The sequence below is a fragment of the Microcaecilia unicolor genome, chromosome 5 (assembly GCF_901765095.1).
Source record: "Microcaecilia unicolor chromosome 5, aMicUni1.1, whole genome shotgun sequence".
Classification (NCBI taxonomy): domain Eukaryota; kingdom Metazoa; phylum Chordata; class Amphibia; order Gymnophiona; family Siphonopidae; genus Microcaecilia; species Microcaecilia unicolor.
In genome coordinates this window covers 355,634,291-355,651,015 of record NC_044035.1, presented here as the reverse complement: position 1 = coordinate 355,651,015, position 16,725 = coordinate 355,634,291, and the positions used below count along the sequence as shown (strand labels likewise).

The 16,725-nt window shown below is 47.5% G+C and overlaps 2 protein-coding genes across 2 annotated transcripts in view; one reads left to right on the top strand and one right to left on the bottom strand.

Annotated features, from left to right (window-relative positions):
• Positions 1–2,963, bottom strand: part of LOC115470951 (trafficking protein particle complex subunit 2-like protein) — a 39,667-nt gene extending 36,704 nt beyond the window's left edge. The window contains exon 1 of the mRNA XM_030204595.1: positions 2,866–2,963. Coding sequence (XP_030060455.1) covers positions 2,866–2,898 — 33 coding nt within the window. The 5' untranslated portion in view covers positions 2,899–2,963. The remainder of the gene's footprint in view (positions 1–2,865) is intronic.
• A 26-nt stretch (positions 2,964–2,989) lies between these two features.
• The window catches only part of LOC115470950 (N-acetylgalactosamine-6-sulfatase-like), a 53,534-nt gene continuing 39,798 nt past the window's right edge, over positions 2,990–16,725 (top strand). Inside the window, exons 1-2 of the mRNA XM_030204593.1 lie at positions 2,990–3,202; positions 8,668–8,791. Of these exons, the coding sequence (XP_030060453.1) occupies positions 3,074–3,202; positions 8,668–8,791 (253 nt within the window). The 5' untranslated portion in view covers positions 2,990–3,073. The remainder of the gene's footprint in view (positions 3,203–8,667; positions 8,792–16,725) is intronic.

Here is a 16,725-nt window from a genome sequence, read left to right as displayed (position 1 = left end):
CGGAGACGAATGGAACAAGTTGAAAACTTTAATAGAAGGTTAAATTTACGTTTATTGAAGTTTCCCAAACTCCTAGGGATTACTCCCTTAGATTTACTCAAAAGATATTTGAATGAGGTGTTGAAAATGCTTTTGGAAGCTATGCCGCCTGTTAATAAAATATACTATATTCCTACTCCTAAAGGAGAAATTGGGAAAAATCAAGAAGCTCAACTTATGAATATAGATCCTGGAAATATTTCAGCTATACTTGAACAAACACTGGATGAGACAACAGAAAGGTCTTTAATATTTGAACAGGATTTAAACAACATAATGAAACAGTACTTTAAGAATTTAAAAACCTGTTTTGGGGGTATTAAAGTACAGATTTTTCCGGATGTTACAAAATCGACTCAGCAGAGAAGGAAAGCCTTCCTGGCATTGAAATCAAGAACTGTTGAGATAGGAGGGATGTTTTTCCTGGCCTATCCGTGCAAGTGCCTTGTGAGACTGGGTCAGGTTAAATATACATTCTTTTCACCTGATGCCCTTAAATCTTTTCTGGATTCTAAACAGTTGTAATATTATAAGGGAATATTACGCCACCTTATTATTTTTGAGAAATTGCTGTTATATGTTGCCCTAACTCTTTTCGTCTCCTCCAATAATGAGGTCTAAGGAAGCAATAATTATCATGTTAGTCAAGAATTAAGATTACTTTTGAAGTAGGTTTTGTTTTCTTCAAGGAATGTCATTATTTTTGTATAAATTGTATATTGGCTGTATTTCAATAACAAGTGTATTCTTGTTAAAATGTTTAAAATTAATAAACAAATTGAAACACAAAAAAAAATAAAAATAAACCGCGTTATCAGCTGCTGTGTGCCAATGCTGTGTAACAGGACAGGGCTGTGTCGGCACTGCCACGTGACTGAGTAAACGGGGTGGGGGTGGGGTAGAATATTGTGTTACAATTCTGGAGTCCGCAGCTTCAAAAAGAGAGAAACAGGATGGAGTCAGTCCAGTGAGTGGCTACTAAAATGGTCATAAAGCATATGGGGCCAGACTTAAAAATTTCAATATGTACTTTTTGGAAGAAGGGTGGGAGAGGAGAGTTATGATAAAAAGACATTTAAATACCTAGTATCATAAATACATAGGAGACAAGTCTCTTTCAACTGAAAGGAAGCTCTGGTATAAGAGGGCACAGGATGAAAGCAGGGGTGTAGCCAGACCTCACGGTGGGAGGGGGCCAGAGGTTGGGGGCACATTTTGAGTGCCTCCTCACAAACAAATACCTTTGCTGGCAGGAGACCCCAATTCCTGCCAGCCAAAGCCTTCTTCAGCGCGGTCTCCGGCACAGCCGCGTTCGCTACCTGCCCCCTGCTCTTCTTTCTTCTTGCTCCTCCTGTGCACGCTGACGCTGAGCGTCAGCGTGCACAGGAGGAGCAAGAAGAAAGAAGAGCAGGGGGGCAGGCAGCAAATGCGGCTGCGCCAGAGACCACTCAGCGTCAGCATGCACAGGATCAAGAAGAGCAGGGGGCAGGCAGCGAACGCGGCTGCGCCAGAGACCGCTCAGCGTGCACAGGAGCAAGAAGAAAGAAGAGCAGGGGTGCAGGCAGCGAATGCGGCTGCGCCAGAGACCGCTCAGTGTCAGCATGCACAGGAGCAAGAAGAGCAGGGGGCAGGCAGCAAACGCGGCTGCGCCAGAGACCGCTCAGCGTGCACAGGAGGAGCAAGAAGAAAGAAGAGCAGGGGTGCAGGCAGCGAATGCAGCTGCGCCAGAGACCGCTCAGCGTCAGCATGCACAGGAGCAAGAAGAGCAGGGGGCAGGCAGCGAACGCGGCTGCGCCAGACACCACTCAGCGTCAGCATGCACAGGAGCAAGAAGAGCAGGGGGCAGGCAGCGAAGAGCGTCAGCGTGCACAGGAGGAGCAAGAAGAAAGAAGAGCAGGGGGGCAGGCAGCGAATGCGGCTGCGCCAGAGACCGCTCAGTGTCAGCATGCACAGGAGCAAGAAGAGCAGGGGGCAGGCAGCGAACGCGGCTGCGCCAGAGACCGCTCAGCGTGCACAGGAGGAGCAAGAAGAAAGAAGAGCAGGGGTGCAGGCAGCGAATGCGGCTGCGCCAGAGACCGCTCAGCGTCAGCATGCACAGGAGCAAGAAGAGCAGGGGGCAGGCAGCGAACGCGGCTGCGCCAGACACCACTCAGCGTCAGCATGCACAGGAGCAAGAAGAGCAGGGGGGCAGGCAGCGAACGCGGCTGCGCCAGACACCACTCAGCGTCAGCATGCACAGGAGCAAGAAGAGCAGGGGGGCAGGCAGCGAACGCGGCTGCGCCAGACACCACTCAGCGTCAGCATGCACAGGAGCAAGAAGAGCAGGGGGCAGGCAGCGAAGAGCGTCAGCGTGCACAGGAGGAGCAAGAAGAAAGAAGCGCAGGCGGGCAGGCAGCGAACGTGGCTGAAGAAGGCCTCAGCCGCTAGCCAAATCAGGGGCCCGGAGGAAATTTGAGGGGGGGCCAGGCCCCCTCCCTCCCGGTGGAGGCGAAAACAGCATCTGAGGGAGGGGCTAGTGGTTGGGAGGCGTGGCTAGTGCTAGGCAGACTTCTACGGTCTGTGCCCTGAAAAGGACAGGTACAAATCAAGGTCAGGTAACACATATGAGTTCATCTTGTTGGGCAGACTGGATGGACCGTGCGGGTCTTTCTCTGCCGTCATCTACTATGTTACTATGAATTCACTGGACAGCGCTCGGGACCAGTCCACAGGATCCCTTCGGGAGTGATGGGGAGCCTGGCTGGGCCACACCGCCTTTCTCTGCCGCTCCTTTGCTCTAAAAGGTCCCCATAGACCGTCCAGCACCTCCTCCTCCTCCTCACTCACCTCCTTGGCGATCACCGCCACGCACACCGCCATCTTGGGCCCCGCCTCTGCGCCAGCCACGCCCCCTCCTCCGACGTCAGCAGCAGCAACTGGGGCGCGGTGTCCCTCTCTCTCTCACGTGACCGGGCAGCTGGGCGGTCATGTGATCGTCGGAGGTGCTGCTGCTCTGTGCCGCACAGCTGATGGGGCTGCAGTTGCCGGCGTCATCATGTCTTTCTCTGTCGGTGCCCTGCTTCTCTGCGCTTGTGCTGCCTTCTGGGCCCGGCCGCCCGGCTGCACCGGTTCTTTCCTGGCCAATCAGACCGGCCCGAATATCCTCATTATGCTGATGGATGATGTGAGTTACGTCCCGGGGACGATGGCGTGGGTTGGAGCTGAGATTCCGATCGATGACTTTCCGAGAAACGTGTTTGGGTGTGCGTGTAAAATGTGGCCCAAAAAAGATCTAGTGTTGCCTGTTAGAAAATCAAGAGCCCGGCTTATAAACTACTACTACTAGGGTTACGCAGCGCTGTACAAATTAACAATGAAGGACGGTCCCTGCTCCAAGGAGCTTACAATCTAATGGGCGAAATGTGAATTTGGGGCAGTCTAGATATCTTAAATAGAGGTATAGTGGTTAGGTGCCGAAGGCGACATTGAAGAGGTGGGCTTTGAGCAAGGATTTGAAGAGGGGGCAGGGAGGGGGCCTGGCCTATGGACTCAGGGAGTTTATTCCAAGCATAGGCGAGGCAGAAAGGTAGGTGCCTGGAGAAGGTGGTGGAGAAGGGTACTGAGAGGAGGGATTTGTCTTGAGAGCGGGGGTTACGGGTAGGGACTCAAGGGGTGATGAGGGTAGAAAGAAGGCAAACTGTTTAATTTTGAAGCAAGAGGCTATTGAGATAGACGTGGGAAAGTCACTGCTTTCCCCGGGAGTTGGTATGAATTTTTCTAATATTTGGGATTCTGTCAGGTACTTGTGACCTGGATTGGCCGCTGCTGGTAGCAGGATACTGAGGTAGCTGGACCAGTCGTTTCACCCAGTAATGTTCTTGATTTCTGTTAATATGCAAGTAATCAACTTTTGTGCAACAGAGATCATTGTGTCAGTTTGCTTACAATGTTATTTACACAATGATCCCAGCGTTACACCCTCGTGTCTCCGTGAGGTGGGGTACCAAGTTTTCAATTTCATCAAAAGGCTAGAAAAGACTATCCTCGGCTCATTCAGACCTCCTCTTGATTTTTAGTAAAAGCCAAAGAATGTGCTCTTTCTGCCTCCTTACCACCGACTGAACCTAAATTTCATTGTTAGCAGTTTTTAAGTGATCATTAAAAGCACAGCACTCTCAGACGTTACTGGGTATCATTTGAAATGTGCTGCTCATACTACTACTACTACTATTTAGCATTTCTATAGTGCTACAAGGTGTACGCAGCGCTGCACAAACATAGAAGAAACACAGTCCCTGCTCAAAGAGCTTACAATCTAATAGACAAAATAAAATAAGCAGATCAAATCAATTAATGTGTACAGGAAGGAGGAGAGGAGGGTAGGTGGAGGCGACTGGTTGCAAGTGGTTACGAGTCAAAAGCAATGTTAAAGAGGTGGGCTTTCAGTCTAGATTTAAAGGTGGCCAAGGATGGGGCAAAACGTAGGGGCTCAGGAAGTTTGTTCCAGGCGTAGGGTGCAGCGAGACAGTGAGTAATACAGCAAAAGCATCTTGATAAATATTATTTATTAGGATTTTCCGCCTTTTTGAAGGAGTTCACTCAACGCGGTGCACAGCAAGAACAGATCAAACATGAGCAATAGGCAATTACACCGGTAAAAATATTCAAAAACAATACAAAAGGATGGCATGGTAAACTAGCAATGTCAACACAATACATAATAGAACATTATAATTGGTAGTGAAGGGTAAGGCAAAATGGGAAAATATTTGGGGCTCATTTGTCTCGGATGTTGATTAAAACCCTCACCTGGTTACAAGATTTATGTTTTGTAAATTTTGGAACATGACGTTTAGAGGGACAGGATATTGGATGAGTTTTTTTGTGCTGTTTCTGTATTTTGTTTTATTCTCTAAAGAGTTCGTGGGGGGGGGGGGGGTGTTGGAAGGTCTGTTTTGGGGTTGGGGGGGAATCCATGCATATGCTTTTGTTATACATAGAGGCTGTATGTTTAAACTTGGGAGGATGTTGATAGTACGTGTCTGCTTTACGGTTTAACTTTCAAGTGTTTACGTTTTCCATTGTATGTACTGCTTTCCATTTCTGTTTTCTTGACTTTGGTAATAGTGGCCATTGTTTTGGTTTCAGAAGCTTTGCTGAACTGTTATTTTGTAGTACTTTATTTAATAAAGAGGGGCATAATCGAATGCGAACGCCCATCTCCATGGGCAACTATCTCCGAGGACGGGTCCGCAAAGGGGTGGGACAGATCATATTTTTGTTTCGATAATACAGTTGCTGCCAGGCAAATGAATTGGATTTTTTTTTGTTGTTGTTACATTTGTACCCTGCGCTTTCCCACTCATGGCAGGCTCAATGTAGCAGGCAATGGAGGGTTAAGTGACTTGCCCAGAGTCACAAGGAGCTGCCTGTGCCGGGAATCGAACTCAGTTCCTCAGTTCCCCAGGACCAAAGTCCACCACCCTAACCACTAGGCCACTCCTCCACCCTGGGAGGTATCAGTTTTCAGCGATAATGGAAACCAAAGCCGCTCAGCTCAAAAACGAACAACTCCAAGGCATTTAGTCGTGGGAGGGGCCAGGATTCGTAGTGCACTGGTCCCCCTCTCATGCCAGGACACCAACCGGGCACCCTAGGGGGCACTTGTAAAAAGTAAAAAATAAAAAAAAAAATTAAAATACCTCCCAAGTCCATAGCTCCCTTACCTTAGGTGCTGAGCCCCCCCAAATCCTCCCCAAAACCCACTCCCCACAACTCTACACCATTACCATAGCATTTATGGGTGAAGGGGGGCACCTTGATGTGGGTACAGTGGGTTTTGGGGGCGGTTTGGAGGGCTCCCATTTACCAGCACAAGTGTAACAGGTAGGGGGGGTGGGCCTGGGTCCACCTGCCTGAAGTCCACTTGCACCCACTAACAACTGCTCCAGGGACCTGCGTACTGCTGTGATGGAGCTGGGGATGACATTTGAGGCTGGCATACAGGCTGGAAAAAAAAAGTTTTTAAGGTTCTTTTTCTTTGGTGGGAGGGGGTTAGTGACCACTGGGGCAGTCAGGGGAGGTCATCCCTGATTCCTTCCGGTGGTCATCTGGGCAGTTGGGGCATTTTTGGGGGACTTGTTCGTGAAAAAAAAGGGTCCAAAAAAAAGCAGCCCAAATTCTCACTACTGCCGCCCTTCTTTTTTCCATTATCGGCTGAGCGCTCCCATCTCTCCTCGGCCGATAAACACGCCCCAGTCCCGCCTTCACCACACCTCCGACATGCCCCCGTCAACCTTGATCGTTCCCACGACAGACTGCAGTTGGAGGCGCCCAAAATTGGCTTTCGATTATACCGATTTGGGCGCCCATGAGAGAAAGGCGCCCATCTCCCAATTTGGGTCGAAATATGGGCGTCTTTCTCTTTTGAAAATAAGCCTGATAGTAACCGTGATGGCGATCGCCAGTTCCGAAAATAAGCTGGAAAAAGACCTAAACATTTAAAAACTAAATAAATTTAAAATAAAGCATCTTGATAATGCTTTCATAAGATTTATTGTATTGGTGGTTACTGACAATAGCCAGAGATTTGCTTATGAATCTCGTGACTCTGAACAGAGACCAGCTGACTTCATGCAGTCTCCAGTAAACAGTGATATACTTTATGCAAATGGCAGGAAAGCAGTGAGTTCCTCATTGGGATCACATGACTTGCCAATTGAAATGTTTCCAAGTCAGTGGATTTTTTATTTTTTTTTAATTTGAGTTTCTGCCAGGTACTTGTGACCTGAGTTGGCCACTATTGGAAACAGGATACTGGGCTAGACGGACCATTGGTCTAACTCAGTATATCTATTCTCATTGAAACTTAATCATGGCCAAGAAGGCTTACATACAGTACTGAAAAATACAACAACTTTACTGTGTGTGAGTCCAAATAAGAATATATGAAAGCCAAGAATGCTTCTACTTATATTTAAAGTTTTGATTTGTAAACCACAAAAGCAAACCACCCCAGAAATAAAGTCAGTGGAATTTTTAGCCCAGAGTAGTAACATGAGAGAGCCTGCTCCAATGTAATGTTTTCTATACCGGAAACGGGACTTGATATACTGCCGTTCTGTGGTTTTTGCAACTACATTCAAAGCGGTTTACATATATTCAGGTACTTATTTTGTATCTGGGGCAGTGGAGGGTTGAGTGACTTGCTCAGAGTCACAAGGAGCTGCAGTGGGAATTGAACCCACTTCCCCAGGATCAAAGCCCACTGCACTAACTAGGCTACTCTTCCACTCCTTGGGATTCCGGAATCTTGCTACTCTTTGAGATTCTGCCTGGAATCTTGTTAATGGCACTTGATATACTTCCTTTGCAACTGCATTCAAAGCAGTTTACATAGTATATACAGGTACTTATTTTGTACCAGGGGCAATGGAGGATTAAGTGACTTGCCCAGAGTCACAAGGAGCTATAGTGGGAAGGGAATCGAACCCAGTTCCCCAGAATCAGAATCCGCTGCACTAACCACTAGGCTACTCCTCCACTAGCAACATTCCATGTAGAATCTCAAATAGTAGCAACATTCCAGAATCTCAAATAGTAGCAACATTCCATGTTCCACTGCACTAACCACTAGGCTACTCCTCCACTAGCAACATTCCCTGTAGAATCTCAAATAGTAGCAACCACTAGGCTACTCTTCCACTCCTTGGGATTCCGGAATCTTGCTATTCTTTGGGGTTCTAAATGGAATGTTGCTACTCTTTGAGATTGTGAATGGAATCTTGTTAATGGCACTTGATATACTGCCTTCCTGTGATTTTTGCAACTACAAAGTGGTTTACATAGTATATACAGGTACTTATTTTGTACCAGGAGCAATGGAGGGTTAAGTGACTTGCCCAGAGTCACAAGGAGCTGCAGTGGGAATTTAACCCAGTTCCCCAGAATCAGAATCCGCTGCACTAACCACTAGGCTACTGCTCCACTAGTAACAGTCCCTGTAGAATCTCAAATAGTAGCAACCACTAGGCTACTCTTCCACTCCTTGGGATTCCGGAATCTTGCTATTCTTTGGGGTTCTACATGGAATGTTGCTACTCTTTGAGACTGTGAATGGAATCTTCTTAATGGCACTTGACATACTGCCTTTCTGTGGTTTTTGCAACTACATTCAAAGCGGTTTACATAGTATATACAGGTACTTATTTTGTACCAGGGGCAATGGAGGGTTAAGTGACTTGCCCAGAGTCACAAGGAGCTGCAGTGGGAATCGAACTCAGTTCCCCAGGATCAAAGTCCACTGCACTAACCAATAGGCTACTCCTCCGAGTTTTCTACTATGAATGAATCCCTGTGGGTCTTATAATCATTAAAATAACAGTGCAAGAAATGATGCCGTTTTATAGAGTGAGGACTAAAGGGGTTGTCACTACCTGCCAAAGGAGCCAACCTTTCAAAACGTGTCAATACTGGGGGTGCTGAAGCATCCACTGAGTTGGCTTCAGTGCTACCTGCAACTGCTATGGCAGGGACCAGGAACAATATCCTTTACAAATGGTCTTAACTGCAGTTTTTTTTTTTTTCATTGTGTTGTACTGTTGATTCTGCATTAAAAATGTAATCGGATTGTTTTCTCTCTCTCTACAGATGGGCTGGGGGGATTTGGGTGTGTTTGGTCACCCGTCCAAGGAAACTCCCAACTTAGACCAAATGGCTTTAGAGGGAATGGTATTACCGGACTTCTATACAGCGAATCCTCTCTGCTCTCCATGTAAGCGGTATCATCTTTCACACTCTGAATGAATGCCAGAAGGAGTCGCTGTTTACAACAATGAAAGTATTAAAAAGAACATTTTTGGTGAATTTTGAACAATTGAGATTCATACCCAGCATACTCTGGCTTATGAGTGAGGTTCATGTCTCTCCTAATATGCCCAAAACTAACCATTTTGGAGGTGACGTTCCTGGGAAAAGCCAAATGTGTGGGGGTTATGACTCCAAATGAGATAGCTTTGTGCGTAATCCTCCTAAATTCTGCCCAGTTTTATACTTACCCCCTAATTATATAAAAGTTGCCAAAAATTGTACGAGACTTTTATGTATTTTATTTGTTGCTTTTGTATCCCACATTTTTCCACCCATTTGCAGGCTCAATGTGGCTTACATATTACCGTTAGCGGCGTTAGCCGATTCCGGTCTGAACAAACACATGGTATGAATGAATACAAAGTGATAATGAGGTGGAATGAGGTACACAAATAGTGTTCATCGCGGTCTTTGGTTACATTGTGTCGCAAGCGTCCAGGTTTTTTATGTTGGGTTGGTGGGGTATGCTCTTCTGAACAGTTCCGTCTTTACTGCTTTCCGGAAGTTTAGATGGTCGAACGTAGTTTTTACTTCTTTTGGCAATGCGTTCCATATTTGTGCGCTTAAGTAGGAAAAGCTGGATGCATAGGTGGATTTGTACTTGAGTCTCTTGCTGCTTGGGTAGTGGAGGTTTAGGTATGATCGTGTGGATTTTGTAGTGTTTCTGGTTGGCAGGTCGATGAGGTCTGTCATGTATCCCGGTGCTTCACCGTAAAGTATTTTATGAACGGTCATGCAGATTTTGAAGGTGATACGTTCTTTGATTGGTAGCCAGTGCAGTTTTTCTCGGAGTGGTTTGGCACTGTCAAAATGCGGTTTTCCAAATATTAGCCTGGCTGCTGTGTTTTGGGCGGTCTGAAGTTTCTTTATGATTTGGTCCTTGCATCCCGCATAGATTCCATTACAGTAATCTACGTGGCTTAGTGCCATTGACTGTATCAGGTTCCGGAATATTTCCCTCGAAAAGAATGGTTTCAGGCGTTTAAGTTTTTCCACATTGCGGCGAACACCCAGCTTTATCTCTCCACACCTGACATCACTGCCGAAACCTAGGCCAAAGTATCGGCTTGCTCAGGGCCGTGCTAACCCGGTAAGCGAGGTAAGCATGGCAGGGGGGCGCTTCCCTCTGGGGGGGTGCCGTCGCAACATGCTCACCTCGCTCGCCCTCCTCCAACATCCCTTTTCTTTTTTTTTCTTTTTAAATTTACCTCCGTGGTGGCGGTTCCGGCAGCGCAGCTTAAGGGAAGGAGGCGGCTCTCCCGACGTCTCTAGCCTTCCCTTCACTGTGTTCCGCCTTCTTCTGACGTCAAGGATGACGTCAGAAGAAGGCGGAACACAGCGAAGGGAAGGCTAGACGTCGGGAGCGCCGCCTCTTTCCCTGACGCTGCGCTGCCGGAACCACCGCCACGGAGGTAAATTTAAAAAGAAAAAAAAAGAAAAGGGATGTTGGGGGAAGAGAAGAGGGTGGACAGTTGAACAATGGGAGCGGGAGGGCAGGGGAGAAACGACAGCAAGGATGCGAAGGGGGGGCATGGATGCGAAGGGGGGGGGAGAAGAGGGCGGGCCAGGCTGGGACATGGGAGAGAGAGGAGCATGGATGCGAAGGGGGGTCATGGAAGGGAGAGAGGGGAATTGCTGGAAAAGGATGAATGGAGGGGCAGGGGACAGAGGAGCATGGATGAGCATGGATTGGGAGGGCAGGGCTCAGGGAGAGAGGGGAATTGCTGAAAGGGATGAATGGAGGGGGCAGGGGACAGAGGAGCATGGATGGGCATGGATTGGGAGGGCAGGGCTCAGGGAGAGAGGGGAATTGCTGGAAAAGGATGAATGGAGGGGGCAGGGGACAGAGGAGCATGGATGGGCATGGATTGGGAGGGCAGGGCTCAGGGAGAGAGGGGAATTGCTGGAAAGGGATGAATGGAGGGGCAGGGGACAGAGGAGCATGGATGGGCATGGATTGGGAGGGCAGGGCTCAGGGAGAGAGGGGAATTGCTGGATAGGGATGAATGGAGGGGACAGATGGGCACGGATGGATATGGATGGCAGGGCTCAGGGAGAGAGGGGAATTGCTGGATAGGGATGAATGGAGGGGGCAGGTGACAAAGGAGCATGGATGGGCATGGATTGGGAGGGCAGGGCTCAGGGAGAGAGGAGAAATTGCTGGACATAGAGGGGAGGGAAGAAAGATGAAGGAGATGAAATGAGGGAAAAGGAAGAGAGGAGAAAAACTGCACATGGATGAAGAAAATAGGCAGAAGCTGAGGACCAGAAATGAAGAAGAAAGGAGGAAAGTAAATAAATAAATGGAAAGGAAGCCCTGGAAATGGAGTTAAGAGGACAGATAGCAGCAGAATCAGATACTGGGCCAGCATGATCAGAAAAAGAAAGTCACCAGACAACAAAGGTAGAAAAAAAATCATTTTATTTTCATTTTAGTGTTTGGAATATGTCCACTTTGAGAATTTACATCTGCTATCTTATTTTGCAATGTATAGCAATTTGTTTCTAAGAATATTGCTGACAATTCTTGTCAGTGTGGCAAGTGGTGAGCGATCATTGTCACGGGGGGGGGGGGGGGGGGGCGCCAACTGATAGGCTGCAGGGGGGCGCCAGAGACCCTAGGCACGGCCCTGGGGCCAGAGACCCTAGGCACGGCCCTGGGCTTGCTTATCCGACATTGCTGCCTGGATGTCCAACCGCCACCTGAAACTGAACATGGCCAAGACCGAACTTCTTGTCTTCCCACCCAAACCCACTTCCCCTCTACCTCCACTCTCTATTTCGGTTGATAACACCCTCATCGTCCCCGTCTCATCTGCCCGCAACCTCGGTGTCATCTTCGACTCCTCCCTCTCCTTCTCTGCGCATATCCAGCAGATAGCCAAGACCTGTCGCTCCTCTATAACATTAGCAAAATCCGCCCTTTCCTCTCTGAGCACACCACCCGAACTCTCATCCACTCTCTCATTACCTCTCGCCTTGACTACTGCAACCTACTCCTCACTGGTCTCCCACTTAGCCACCTATCCCCCCTTCAGTCCGTTCAGAACTCTGCTGCACGTCTTATCTTCCGCCTGAACCGATACACTCATATCACCCCTCTCCTCAAGTCACTTCATTGGCTTCCGATCAGATACCGCATTCAATTCAAGCTTCTGCTACTAACCTACAAATGTAAATCTACAGCCCCTCCTTACCTCTCAACCCTCATCTCCCCTTACGTTCCTACCAGTAACCTCCGCTCTCAAGTCAAATCCCTCCTTTCAGTACTCTTCTCCACCACCGCCAACTCCAGGCTCCGCCCTTTCTGCCTCGCCTCACCCCACGCGTGGAACAAACTCCCCGAGCCCATAAGTCAGGCCCCCTCCCTCCCCATCTTCAAATCTCTGCTTAAAGCCCACCTCTTCAATGTCGCCTTCGGCACCTAACCTCTACACTTCTACCCAGGAAATCTAGACTGCCCATCTTGACATTTCGTCCTTTAGATTGTAAGCTCCTTTGAGCAGGGACCGTCCTTATTTGTTAATTTGTACAGCGCTGCGTAACCCTAGTAGCGCTCTAGAAATGTTAAGTAGTAGTAGTATGGTGGATTTTGCTTGGGTCTCTAGTGATAGATTACGGTCGATTATTACTCCGAGAATTTTCAGGCTGTCTGAGATAGGGAGGGTGTATCCTGGGGTGTTAATGTTTGTGGGTTTGTACGTATTGTGTTGGGATGATATGATGAGACAGTGTGTTTTTTCTGTATTGAGTTTGACAAAGGTGCGCTAGTGTTTTTAGCGTGTGCTAAAAATGCTATGGATGTCTCTAGCATTTAGCGTGTGCTAAAAATGCTACCATGCCTTTGCAAAAGGACCCCCCTGTATGTGCAAATTTGGACGTGTGCACAATTTGCGCATATAATTTAATGAGCCAATTAGCGTGAATTGGCTTTTTTCACAAGCAGTTATTGGTATTAATTAGATTTAATTGGCATTTAGGCGTGATCGGAAAAAGGGGGTGCAGAAATGGGAGGGACATAGGCATAATGGAGGTACGCCTAAGATTCATGTGCATTGTTATAGAATAACGGGGATACTCGCCAAATGTAGGTGCAAACATTTGCACCATATTTTAGGCGCGATTCCCAGGCTTAAGAGCTATTCTGTAAACCAAGCCTTGAGCAGTCGGCAACACAAGACGAGTGCTATAACGCCCAGATGGAAGTGGGGTTGGCCTACTTGGCGACTGCTATTTATGACATGTTGCGGCATCGGGCAGCGGATGCAGCGTCAAAGTCACGTCTTGTTAAACTGCTCTTTCAGGGCAAGTGACTATTTGGAGATCTCAGTAACTTGGTGAAACAACTACTACTACTACTTAACATTTCTAGAGCGCTACTAGGGTTACGCAGCGCTGTACAAATTAACAAATAAGGAAAGTCCCTGCTCAGAAGAGCTTACAGTCTAAAGGACGAAATGTCAAGTTGGGGCAGTCTAGATTTCCTGAGTAGAGGTGTAGTGGTTAGGTGCCGAAGGCGACATTGAAGAGGTGGGCTTTGAGCAATGATTTGAAGATGGGTAGGGAGGGGGCCCGGCGTATGGGCTTAGGGAGTTTGTTCCAAGCATGGGGTGAAGCGAGGCAGAAAGGGCGAAGCCTAGAGTTGGCGGTGGTGGAGAAGGGTACTGAAAGGAGGGATTTGTCAAGAGAGCGGAGGTTACGGGTGGGGACATAAGGGGAGATGAGGGTAGAGAGGTAATGAGGGGCTGCAGATCGAGTGCATTTGTAGGTTAGTAGGAGAAGCTTGAACTGTATGCGGTACCTGATCGGAAGCCAGTGAAGTGACTTGAGGAGAGGGGTGATATGAGTATATCGGTTGAGGCGGAAGATAAGACGTGCGGCCGAGTTCTGGATGGACTGAAGGGGGGACAGATGGCTAAGTGGGAGGCCGGTGAGGAGTAGGTTGAAGTAGTCAAGGCGAGAGGTAATGAGAGAGTGGATGAGAGTTCGGGTGGTGTGCTCGGAGAGAAGGGGGCGAATTTTGCTAATGTTATAGAGGAAGAAGCGACAGGTCTTGGCTATCTGCTGGATATGCGCAGAGATATATGCAGAGAAGCCACAGCGGTTGTCAGAGGATAAGCTGAAAAAGCCTCTGGTTGTCTGTCTTCTCGATTTTTGAGACAGCTGACGTTATTGGCCTGGTTGTCAACAATATGGTCAGAAGTCCTACTTTCAGGCGTGCCAATCTTTCTTTTCTGCGGACAGGATGTCCTTTCAGTCATCTAGGGTACCCAATGCCTCCCGAGCTTCGCAATGATGTGAGTTAGGCCACTCTTCTCTTCCTCTGATGGGACTTGTTAGCATTTAGTCTACGCTGATCATTAATGCGTGCTAAACCCGTTCGCGCACCTTAGTAAAAGGACCCATAATTTCTTACTGGCTGTAATTCCTAGCTATTGACCTAGTTCTTAGTGTGATGCGCTTGAACTGTACGGTACGAGCGGAATGTAAAAGACGAGATGTAAACAATAGGAGCTGTGATCTCATAGGTCATAGTAGAAGGGGCTTAAGTGCTGCACTGGTTGCACGGGGAATGGTGAAGACTGGCATCAGGAGGGGGCCTGCACTGCTAGAGGTAAGTGCTGTGTGCACCACATTCACGCTATAAAAATCTGTTATATGCCCCAAGAGAAGGGAGGGAGATGCACCTTCCTGACCCCATCTGGATACCTCCCAATGCCAACAAAAAAAAAAAAAAAAAAAAAGCAAAACAACGAAGATGACTAACAAAAGCAAAAATAATCAAAAAAAATTTTACAACAAGAAAATATCAAATTTGTATACATAAAAAAGTAAAGAAGTATGAAAAAGATGACACTTGTTTATAAAAAATTAAAACACTTTATTAGCCAAAGGATAGCAGGGAGAAAGGAACTCTGTTTAGAAGGAATGGATCCTCAGAAGCTTAGCGGAGATTGTGGTGGGAGGCAGGGCTAGTGCTGGGCAGACTTCTACGGTCTGTGCCCTGAAAATAGTAGATAGAAATCAAAGTCAGGTATACACATAAAGTAGCACATATGAGTTTATCTTGTTGGGCAGACTGGATGGACCGTGCGGGTCTTTTTCTGCCGTCATTTACAGATGACCAGTGGAGGGACTCAGGGATGACCTCCCTTTACTCCTCCAGTAGTCAGTGACCTCCTCCCACCCCCCCACCCCCAAAAAATGTGATTAAACATATTACTTGCCAGCCTCAGATGTTATACACAGGTTTATTAGAGCAGCATGCAGGTCCCTGGAGTAGTCTAGTGGTGGATGCAGTGCACTGCAGACAGGTGGACCCAGGCCGATAACTCCTCCTACCTGTTACACTTGTGAAGGAAACTGAAAGCCCTCCAAAACTCACCAGAAACCCACTGTACCCACATATAGGTGTCCCCTTCACCCATAAGGGCTATTGTTGTGGTGTACAGTTGGGGGTAGTTGGGTTTGGGGGGAGGGGGCTCAGCAGACAAGGTAAGGGAGCAATGGTGGGAGGTGGTGGAGATGAAAATGGTAATGGAATTCAAACATGCGTGGGATAAACACAAAGGAATCCTGTTTAGAAGGAATGGTTCCGTGGAATCTTAGCGGAGATTGGGTGGCGACGCCGGTAATTGGAAACAAAGAGGGAGCTGGGCAGACTTCTACGGTCTACGCCCTGATCGTGACTGAATAGACAGGGATGGGCTGGAGTGTAAAGTTTAAGGGGCTTCGATGTTAGCTCCAGAACTTAGTACAAGAACAGTGCTGGGCAGACTTCTACGGTCTGTGCCCTGAGAAAGGCAAGGACAAATCAAACTCGGGTATAAAGTATCACATACCATGTAAAATGAGTTTATCTTGTTGGGCAGACTGGATAGACCGAACAGGTCTTTATCTGCCGTCATTTACTATGTTACTATGTGTACCTGGGAGCATTTATTTGAAGTCCACTGCTCCCTAGGGTGTCCCATTTCTGTCCTGGGATGTCTAGGGGAGCAGTCTAGTACAAATGTTTGCCACTCTACGTCCCAATGACTTGATTTCCTATGTTTTTCACTTGGATGGGTTGGGGGGGGGGGGGGGTTGTTTTCGAAAATAGTCCAAAAAAAACCAAAACGTACAAAGCACAAAACCTTGTTCGAATTGGTATTTTCAAAAAAAATTAAAATGATAGACGTCTTTCTTTTTTTGAAAGTGACCTTCTTTTCTATTTGTATTTTGGACGTTTTCCGCAAAAACTCCAAAGTCTGCTTTAGACATCATATCGGAAATGTCCCTGCAGGCAGGCTTCTGAATGATGCTACTAAGAGTTGGGACAGGAGAGGGTTGTGCGGGGAAACGTCTTCCTTGTCCTTCTACACTTCTTTCCCCGCTGAGCAGGACTTAGCACTACAGCCTCTGACTCTAACACAGCAGCTGTACTGCAGAGATCTCGTTCACAAACATTGCGAAACACGGCTGCACGTTTGATTTTCAGCTCTCCAAGATATGAATCTGTCTGTCCTTTGCTGATAAAGCTTCACTGGCTTCCAGTGAAGGCTCAAATTATTTTTAAACCGTGTTCTATGACCTTTTTAATTCTTTATGTTTTTTTTCACCAGTGTATTTTGCTAGCTTAAAAAACAATTAACGAAATAACTAACTTTCGCAAATCTCTGAAAACCTCTCTCTTCAACAAGGCCTACCACGAGAATCCATAGCTTAATTATAACATTTCACTACTCTTCCCTCACTCTGAATATCTTCTTTCTATTACGGTCTGCTCAGTGGCGTAGGAAGGGGGGGGGCGGTCCGCCCCGGGTGCACGCCGCTGGGGGGGGGGGGTGTCGTCTCCGT